This window comes from Neolamprologus brichardi, chromosome 11 (genome assembly GCF_056152115.1).
Source record: "Neolamprologus brichardi isolate AB-2024 chromosome 11, ASM5615211v1, whole genome shotgun sequence".
Taxonomy (NCBI): Eukaryota; Metazoa; Chordata; class Actinopteri; order Cichliformes; family Cichlidae; genus Neolamprologus; species Neolamprologus brichardi.
The window spans coordinates 7,388,886-7,399,551 of NC_142114.1; the positions used below are offsets into that span (position 1 = coordinate 7,388,886).

The window sequence follows — 10,666 nt, forward strand, 5'->3', positions numbered from 1 at the left end:
CAAGAACACTGTGTTAATTAAAAACTTAATCATCCAAATTTGCAATTCATAATGTCACGCAGCAGAATTTAAATGACAAAGCAGCTCTTATCTACAGTGGAGTTTCAAAATTTCACAATAAGCAAATACCACAGCTCCCATGTTGCTGAAGATTTCTTAATATCATCATGTCATAAATTGAGCGGCTGCAGTCACCGGAGACACCATCATTTTACGGTTTTACTTGCGCTCGGTCCTTAACGGGTATTTATTTCACACTGTCGTGATGTGATAAGTGTGCTCGCATTTTTACAGCTGCAGGAGAAGATCGATGGAGCAAACAGAAAGCAGGCACACTGCTTTTAGTTACCTTCATCAAAGTCAGCATCATCCTCTGTGTGCTGGGGGAAAGGGAAGCAGTTGGTGATCTCAAGTCGGTCGTCGACTACCAGGCCCAGCAGGACGCCCTGAACCACCTCGCTGCCCTGGCCCTCTTCTTGGTAGTGCTTGATAATCTTCAGCACCACCTGTGAAAAGGGAAAAAAAAAGAGCAACATTAGTGCTGCAGTAGAAAAGGAGGCAGAAAAGGAGGTTGATGATTCTTTATCCTGCTTTCAGTGGCATTTGCTGAAAATTGATTTCATTTTCTGAATTGATAATATTTTATCCATCTTGTCGTTTATAGCATTTATGCAATTTCTTGCTATTGTTTGATTTATGGTACCAAATACAGTTGCGTCCCTGCTCGTCATGTTGATTTGAGCTCATTAGTGTGAGTTGAGGATTTTCTGTGTGAGATGTTGTTTAAAAGTCACATGGATGTTTTCCTCTGTTCTTTGGCACATTGTTTTTTAATCACAGTACAAACACACTGAACAATTTTCTTATTTTCAAAGAGAGAATAATGTCTAACCTCTAGTGTACAGAAAAGTGGTTTGATTTAGTAAAAGAATGCAAATAAAGACACATGATAAAGGCCTGTGATTTACGCCTAGGAAATGTGAAAATAGGAACTTCCGGTTAAAGAATTTATGTTGTTATGATTGTAACGTGTAGTTAATATACTTTAGGTTGATTGTACAACTCTAGTCACTTTGTGGCTGAGAATATTGTCCCAGCAGAGCACATATGACACATTTCTCATCAATTCCCCACCAAGAACAACCAACGCAAGGCTTCTGATTTCACCAACACCCAAAGTGACATCAAGAGAAAAACCAAATAAAAACCACCCAAAAACAATGAGACTTCATGCATCACTAGAGTTTTCTCTGCTTATATACACAAACTAAAGTGTTAGCATTACTCATTACGCAAAAGAATTACAACAACGTAAATATGAATAGTAACCCGAGGTTTAACAGCTCTGAAACGGACGCCAAATTTGTGCTGTAAACATCCACGGTCTTGTGTTTTTTACTTGGAAAAGGTTAAAAACAGGTGCAGCAGTGTTTAGCATGAAGCATGCTAATCTGCAAATTAGTCATATGCTCCATTCTCCATAGTTCTCCATGTGAAACTGCTGCACCTGGCTAGCACGCTAATCGTGCTTATTGTTTTCAAAATTCAATACATTAAGAGTGAGCAGGAAACACTTCAGTATTAAAGCAATTATTTTTGCTCTTCGTGATTTTTATTATGCACATTTTGCTGTGGAGACTCCAAACACACACTAAATGATAACACTGAAGATAAATCCTGCTCTATAATGAGTGTCACACATACATCCAGACAGCTGTGTGCACCCTGCAGCTCAAAGAATAATGATCTAGGGCCTGTATTCAGTTGTGATGGATCACAAGGATGAAATGGATGTGTAGATGTGACATAAATAATGTCACGCTGCTCTGGAAACAGTTCCATTCTTTTGGTAGAAACAAGTGGTTGTCGTCTGCTTGTGTAACTTTTGAGGTGCTGATGCTTGATATGGTTAAGCCCCCCGTAGCTATTAACCACCTTCCCTCTGGAAAAACTATTACAAGTTGAAAAATCATGTTGTTGCACTGACAGGTGCACAGCTCAGGTTCAATACAGTTTTAACTGGGTGGTGACGGGCACAGCTACTCGTTATCAGCCCAGTTTGTGGCATAGAATAAGGTCTGTAGTTCTCCTGATAGACACAGAGAAGTCTACTTTTTTGGGGGTGGGATGAGGGGTGAATTTGCATGACATTGGCTCATTACTCTGGTAGGAGGAGCCTAAAACCCTGATCATATCAACAATCCATACTAAACCCCTAATGAAGCTACAATATTGCGAAACTGGGAGTTAAAAACATAACAAACAAAAAAATTAATACAGCAAAGCATCAGGATATTGTGTGTGACAATGCATGATACTGACACAGGGACACTAAATACTGATATTTAATGTAAAAACTTAAAATACTCTGAGAGTACTATGAAAAAGAGGGCTTATCTCATGCACCACTGAGATACCAGTAATAGGTGACATATTTTGATATCAAAAGGATTTCTGGTGATTGAAATTAGGGCTGGGTATCGTCACTGATTTTTAGAATCGATTCAATTCCGATTCACAAGGTCCCGAATCGATTCAATCCACGATTCGATTTAATTCGATTTGAATCTGGGAAATTTTGACAGTCAGAAATATTATAATTCAGATCAGTACATTTACATATTTTTGTATGTATAAAAAGGAAGCTGACACACGCAAAACTTTATCAAGGGTGTGAGCATCACAGCAGATGCCTTTGTGTCAAAGTAGCTGAAGATAAGATAAGGTGATTTTCCTGGCCCGGGATTTTATAAAAATATTCTGCAGTACATCAAAAACAAAAGAAAACCATTAATCAACATACCTCTGAAGTTACAGCAGTTTTATTAGAGACACAGCTAAGCGTTTTGCATTTTGCATAATTTTAAAAAGTTTAAATTTGTTCAGTATTGAACGGCAGAAATTAGGTTTTCTTTTCAGTATTTTTCTTTTCAAGTATATAAAACGAACGTCGGCCGACAGCGCTGTAAACACCGGTAGACTTGTGCGTAACAAGCAAGCGAATAATGAAGAAAACAGATTTTTAGACGGGAAACTGTTCTTGAAGTACACTGAGAGAGAGAGAGAGAGAGAGAGAGAGAGAGAGAGAGAGAGAGAGAGAGAGAGAGAGAGAGAGAGAGAGAGAGAGAGAGAGAGAGAGAGAGAGAGAGAGAGAGAGAGAGAGAGAGAGAGAGAGAGAGAGAGAGAGAGAGAGAGAGAGAGAGAGAGAGAGAGAGAGAGAGAGAGAGAGAGAGAGAGAGCTGTGCATCGTGGTCAAAGCAAAACAGTAAGAGTGAATACATGACGATGTTTATGTGAAGCGTAGTTTGGATCTTCTTTTGCTGCTGGTTCAGTCAGTTTTATTTTTATTGTTTGGAGAGAGATCAAACTAACGGACCCGCCGACAGATCAGAATCAGCGAGCTGTTGGCTTTCAGCCCCGACTGTGAGAAAGGCGACATCTACTGATTCTGATCCGCGGGTTGCGCTGTGTGTTCAAGTCTTTGTGCAGAATCCGTGTTCCTGCTCTCATTTACTGTCTTAGCTGTTTGGTGGTTGTTTGTGAGATTTCACCAGAGATTCTGGCATTTCGGGCAAAATAAATTTATATTAAAAAATCGATTCAGGATTTTAATGAATCGATTTTACGTTATCCAAGCCAGAATTGATTTTAATCGATAAATCGATTATAAAAACCCACCCCTAATTGAAATTGTGTAGTAAAACAGGTTTTGGGGGGGGGGGGGGGGGGGGGGGAATATAACTCCTCTAATACTAAAACTAGAACATTTCTAAACAAATTCTGGTAAATTTATAAGAGCTCTCCCAATAGACAGCTGAGGTTAGGTCTGTTGCCTCAGAGCAGTTTTCTTATTGTTCCTGTGCCTATGTGGGTTCCCTCTGGTGCTTTAGTCTCCTCCCACACTCCACAGATGTGCATGTTAAGTTAATTAATGATTCTAAATCCAATGTAACCCGATGATCAACTTGCAACCAGTCTAGGGACCCCCACATCACAGCAAAAACACCACTTACTTTGGTAACAGATTGCATAATGAAGCATTCTGCACTCTTCACTGGCCACTAAGCTCTTACATAAAAACCACAAAATTGTCAAAAAATAACCATTGTTATGTTAGGAGAAATTCTGGGACAAGTTACTAAGGCAATCACTGACTGTGGTTGAGTGCTGGAGCCCGCTGTGGTAAGCACCACCTGCAGGCTCAAACACTGGTGCATCACTGATCTTGAGTGTGTACAAAAGGGCAGTTAGTATTCAGTGCAGCTTAGCAATTTACACCGGAGAGCGAAGAGGCGGCACACATAAAATTTTCAAGAAAAATGCCATCCTTGTACAGTGGGAGGGTATATTTGGACTCGTACTCCAATATCCCACATAATCGTGCTTCATCTGGACAGAGAGTCCATGCATCATCGTATGCATTTAATTTTTAATGCCAGATAAAAATGGGCCGATAGGACAAAGCCTCCGAATGATTCAGGAGTGGGTTTAAGCTCTAATGCTGTGATACTGACACCAAGGACGGCGGAGGAAAAACTATCGCACATGCACAATACAAACATGTGGCAGGCATACTGACAAGCCAAAAAAACAAAAAAAACAACTGAAAAGCAATGGCAGAGAGCAGAGAATAAGGCAAAGCGTCTAAATGAACAGGAACAGGACAAAAAGCTGAAAAGCGCTGTGTGGAGGGGGAGAGCATAAATCACGCTGATAACAGTGTGGGCAGGTCACAGCCAGAGGCATTAATAATACACACATACACATTCACACATAGAAGCAGGGTGGCAGTCCTAAAGCCATGCTCACAACAAAAGAGCCAACACCACCATAAGGGAGCCCTCGCTGGTCTCGGGCAGCTGCTCGTACACGCGCAAACATACACACACACATGCGTGCTTGTCCGGGGAGATGATTTATTTCAATAGAGCGCTGGCTCTGTCATGCAACAAGTAAAAAGAGCTAGAGGCGGGAGAAGAAAAACCAAATGGGTTGGAGTGGAGAGAAAAACAAATCTCATTCCCTGCCTGCCTGCCTTGGCATTTTTGACTGAGAGGGCAGGAAGGTCTGAGCAATAGGTCGGTGAGGAGAGACACGGGTGGAAAGGGAGGGAGAAACAGCAAAATAACTGAGTGGGAGCGCGATGGAGGGGAGAAAGGTGGCGGAGCTGGGCAGCGAGGAAATGCAATAGTGCAAATGTGAAATGGAGAAACAGGCGGATGAAGGAACGGACAAAAAGAAAGCAGTGGGGCAGTAGGTGAGGTGTAGCAAAGACAGCGAGGAAGAATAACAAGGAATCCGGCAGGGGAGAGGAGGGCTACAGTCGAAGTCTCCAGGAACAGTGGCATTGGCTGCTTTACCCTGTCCCCGCTCCCCTTTGAGCTTTGGCTCCTTTTTCCAACAGCAAATAGCTTTTCTAGTCTCCCTCCATCATTGAGAGCAGATAGCAACGGATACACAATGTTTCCAGCTATCTAGCTCTTGGCGATCTGCTCATCGCACACTTAAACAGCATCTGTCTGGGAAAGGGAGGAGGCGAGAGATGGACAGTCGGCCAAAAACAACTCCAACAAGGTCAAACAAATAGGGCTAAACACGAGGGGGGTTAAAAAAAAAAGAAAGAAAAAAAAAAGGGGGGGGGGGGGAATCCTGAATCCACAGAAATGCTTTAAAGACAGGAAGCAAAGAGGCATCTGCACTACAAGAAAAGGAAGGAAGGAAGCCTGGAGGTTTCAGTGGATTTGTAGTACCGGCTTCCTGGTGCTCGGTAAATGCCATCAGGTATTGTAAGCAAAGCCTGGAAAGCTTAACGTCTGTGCAAACCTGCATGCCCACAAAGACATGCCAACTCTCCCTCCAGTACCATCCCTCCCTACTACTCAAGCAATCTCAGATACACACACACGCACACACATACAAACTCACGTATAATTTTATTGATCCAGTACACCGGCAGCTAACCCAGTGATCTCACCTCATGTGGAGAGGCCCAAGATTGATATGTGGACAGTGCATTATAAATCAACAAGCTTAAAATTGAATTGTGCAAAATCAATTGCGGTCTAAATCCCCTGTTGGCTGCCTTTAATTCTTATCATAAATCTTCTGCCTCGCTCACACAAAGGGGCTTATATTCCTGCCACAACGGGGCTCAAGTTATGAGAAAGTACAGCAAGAGAGACGATCGCGTAATGAGGTTGGGTTTTTTTTTTACGTTGCTGAAGTGTGAACGGACTCTAAACTCAACGCCAGCTGCAAAATATTTGACAGAGACAACACTTTTGTGTGGCAGGAGTCGTCTGTTGGGTTAAGCCACGGATGAAGACCACGGCAGATTCCCACTTCATCTGCCAGCTTTCGCCTGCTGGCGTGGTGAGATCTTTCTCAAACATGTTTGATTTTGCTAGGCCAAGTCTGGCGTGTAATGTGAAGTAGTCCAAGACTGATGTATAGCAGCCACTGACTCTGGCAGCAACCGATGGGAGCAGTTGTAGCAATGTGGGGAGACAAATAATCCAAAAAATTAACTAAAAGGAAAGTACAGAGGTCAGAGCAATACGGCTAATTTATAGTGAGGATATTTATGCATATCATGTGTCCTGCCTGCTGCACAGTCTATCAAGATAGCAGCCTGGTCTAAACCAGTGCACAGTTTCATGTTTGAGACACCTCATCTGAAACCATAATACACCTTAGTCATTTTTAATTATTTTTTTTTAAATCTCATTTAAGATCAAAGTCTAGCCATTAATTCCCTTGACATGTAGTATTTTCATTGCTAGGAGAATAATCTGCCATGATTGAGGAATTCACAGCATATCCAGCAAAACATATGATTAAATGCTTACCAGGGTTTCCCCACAGAGGTCCCGCCCCAATAATATCTGGCTGTCTACCCATTTCACCTTTTTTTTCCTGCCCAAAAGAATGACGCAATCCACTAGCAATTTCCTAATGAGCAATTTCCTCAGTCTTATTTTAAAAGTTCGATTGCTAAACAGCTACTCCCCTTCCCATCTTGTGTTTCCTTCCTGGCATGCTCACCAGCCGCTCTCATGGCTCTCAGAGTCTCTCATCCCACGGTCGGACTGAGTCCAGCTTTGCCATCTTGGACTGCCGCTGGCAACAATAGTCCTCGTTCTGCTCTGAGGATCTGCTGCGAGCTGGAGGGCCACTCTAACCAGAACCTGCAGCCGGTTTAGAACTGGTTCATGTGCTGCTCCATCAAGGCTGCGGAGCAGAACAGGGACCACCGTAGCCAGCTGCTCCCCAGGATGGTTTAGTTGGCATCCAACAGTGGGGTAAGAGACTCATTGGAGAGGCAGCTAATTACTGGTCTGTTAGTTATTTGTCACAAAGGGATCCTGCAACTCATTAGCAGTGGATAAAGTTTATATTATAATATTTACTATATTAGGTATAGATGTGCCTCCTTTCACACACACCCATGTGTGCACAGCCACCTACTACCACAAACGGGAGTATCACTGTTATTTATTACTATTTTATTGATATTAGCCTCCCTGTTTAGGGTTTTATTCACATTTCAAACTCATCCTTTTCGCTCCCTTCGCACATCTAAAGCACTCGGTGGTGAAACATGGCTGGACTGTTTTTTAAAGATGTGACTGAACAACAAGCAGTAGCCACCGTGACCAACGGTGCTCGACAAAAGGCTGCACTCCTCCGACCTCTCAGCAAGGTAACCAACTCAACTGTGGAACAGTGAGCTGCTTGAAATCTGATTATTGTTGACCAAGTCTTCTTTTTTTTTTACTTCACATTTCAACAATACAAGTTTGTTTGACCTGCGCAGCCGCACAGGATGCAGTCGTGCTTTACTTTTTGCTCAAGTACCTGCTCAGTGAGTGCTTCAGCGAGTGTATCAAGTAACTCTGAATGTCAAATTAAAATAAATAGCATGTAAACATGACGTATAGCTTCTGTGCTATGTAGAAGAATATATGTAAAGCTATCATTCTGCATTCTGTATTGGATAGCAAGCCATCTCCTGTGTGCACGGCAGCAGATCTGTACTACATTATTATATGACACCTCCCTGTCAAGCACAGGCTCAAGAACCTGAGGCTTATCTAAAAACCCCGGGGGGGCAGAAGGGGACTGTTCTTGCTGAGAGTGGAAAATGACTGTTACATGAAATGTTAGATTAAACTTACTTTGTTTTTTCCCTGCCTTTCAAGTCTGTGAGACCGTCAAATCACGGTGCCAAAATATCCTGCACAAAGCGCTCTGACTTTTCCTTAATACGTGGTACAAGAATAAGACGCGTGTCTGACGTGCATCTAGGCTTCTTCTCAACACAGGCAATTGTGTGATCTCAGTAGGTGTTTAATGGAACCCACTGCAGTGCTGCTCTCCACTTCTGTGGCAACATCAGTGACTGAAACCTCTTCAAAAGCAAGAAAACAATTCAGTTCTACTACACAGCAGCGGTGATGCTGTCTACGGGCAAGCCTCCAGCTAAACCTCTAACAGACGTGTCATGACGCAACGCGGCAGCAACAGCTGCATATCAATGCATTCAGGTGACGCGCATTTCATAACGCCACCTGAAATAGACACCCTTCCTTCAGCAGTCTCCATTCAAATGAGGCTGCACACTAAGCTCTTCCTGACTGTTTTTAATTTAAGTGTTGCGATTAAAATGTTTGGCTGATAAAGCCGAGAAAAGGAATTAAGAAAATCTCATTAAGGGTCTAAATAATACACATGGAGGTGAAATATTCAGATTTGAAATTAGAGCCTAGGACTCTGGGGCACCTTTAATGAGCAAGATAAAAGGAAGGCAGCAGCTGGCAAGTTTAAGTCTTGGTACTGAGTTCAGAAACACTGGGAAAAAAAGAAGGAGAAAGAAAAAGAGCTGCTTTGTGTCCAGTGCCACTCAGGGCAGGAGGGAGGGAGAACGTAAGCGAAGCAAGTTTGTCCTCTGCTGTTTCTGCAGAGGTACTACAGGACAGGAAAGGGGCCATGAATTGTTTCAAGTCCAGTTTGAACATGTTCCACTATTTACCTGTTAATGAACAGTGGCAAGAGCTTACTAACAAGTCAGCGAGGAAGTAAATTTTGTGTCCAAAGTACACACAATAGCCACACAAACCAGCACACTGTTACAATACATGTGCCCAAGAACCCTGGGTCTGAACAAATCTGAAACAAAGGCCTCTAGCTGTGTATGTTACGGGAGACTCAGGAACAATAGTATCACCAGGTCCCAACAGGAAAGGCAGAACAGTAACTTGTTAGTTTTTGTGCTGCAGAGGCAGAATAGTGGGAAAATGAATTTATTTACTGTGTTTTGTTAACCTAGCCACAAGAGATTTAACATTATCTAAAGCAAATTCTGCTTCAGAAGACTTATTTAACAAGGGCCTAATTTAATCAAGACAATAGGATCTGTTGGAAGGCACACGGGCCTTCTGTGGATCTATAACAAAGGTCAGATTTGCCAGTGAAGGTACTGTTGTCTGCCACAATAAACACAGCTAACAAATGCCACCTCTAAAACACTTTACATCGTTAAAAAAGCAGCACCGGCAATAACACGATTCTGATACTCGGGGAAGTCCTGGTGCTAAAAACAAACACCCCTTTCGTTTAATGAAACCTACACACCGGCTAACAAAAAGACGATTGCTATTAGCCTGTTATTGGTCTGCTAGTAAGTTCGGAATCTCTAAACAGAATTTTTTTTTCATTTGTTTACCAAAAACTGAATAACAAGGCTCCATGCACGTTTTATCCCTTTAAACAGAACCAGAAAGGGCCTCGTACTATCTCTCCGCCATGATGATGCTCACACTGTAACGCACACGTCTGCTAACAACCGGTTTATCTGCCGCTCGTTAGAAGCTGGTAACACAGACCGACACTAACACTTACCAGTCCCTCAATTTGGATCTGCTTTACGGGAGAGTCCAAAGTGCCGCCAGTAGAAGCCATCGCTGTGCTGGATACTGAGCTGGACTCCTTACGCGATGCCATCTATGCTGCGCTCCACGCGGAAAAAGGAAGGAAAGTGCTCAGCAACGGACGTTTCCGGTGACAATACGCCCGTTTTCCTGTCCGTGTAGAAACAAAGGCTGAGAATCCGATCAACTTCTCGTCTAGAAGTTCCAGTTGAAGTTGTTGGGTTTTTTTATTTAGCGCGTCGGAGTTGTAAAATAATATTTTTCTACAAGTGCCCTAACATGATATATGCTGACAACCGCTGCTACAAAATAAAATGAAGGAGCAATCCCCATACAGTTGTGGTCATGTAGATCATGATGTGCATGATCTACATGGTGCTTTGAACTGTTCTTTTTCTTTGATTGTACAGTATACTAATGACTTTAAAGAAAAAAAAAAACACACAAGTATAAACACGGGGTCATATATATAAATATATATATATATATGGATTGTTTAGAATGTTTTAGGGCGTTCAGGAACACCCATGAACCATCAAAGCTTAAGCCTGCCATGAAATGGAAACTATCCAGTTTTACATCACCACGAAGTAAGAGGTTGTCAACTAAGAAACAAGTTCCTGCTCTAAAATCGGTATGTTTGGAGAAGTAAAGGTGAGTCCTATTGAAATGGTTAGTAACCATTTCAATAGGACAATCCCCAAAACACACCAAATCTGATTAAAAGATACAGCAAT

The 10,666-nt window shown here is 42.4% G+C and overlaps 1 protein-coding gene across 1 annotated transcript in view; it reads right to left on the bottom strand.

The window, feature by feature from the left end:
- The window catches only part of LOC102789807 (eukaryotic translation initiation factor 3 subunit H), a 58,742-nt gene extending 48,684 nt beyond the window's left edge, over positions 1–10,058 (bottom strand). Inside the window, exons 1-2 of the mRNA XM_006794926.3 lie at positions 9,901–10,058; positions 350–506 (exon numbers count right to left, since the gene is read on the bottom strand). Of these exons, the coding sequence (XP_006794989.1) occupies positions 350–506; positions 9,901–10,002 (259 nt within the window). The 5' untranslated portion in view covers positions 10,003–10,058. The remainder of the gene's footprint in view (positions 1–349; positions 507–9,900) is intronic.
- Between the last annotated feature and the right edge of the window lie 608 nt (positions 10,059–10,666).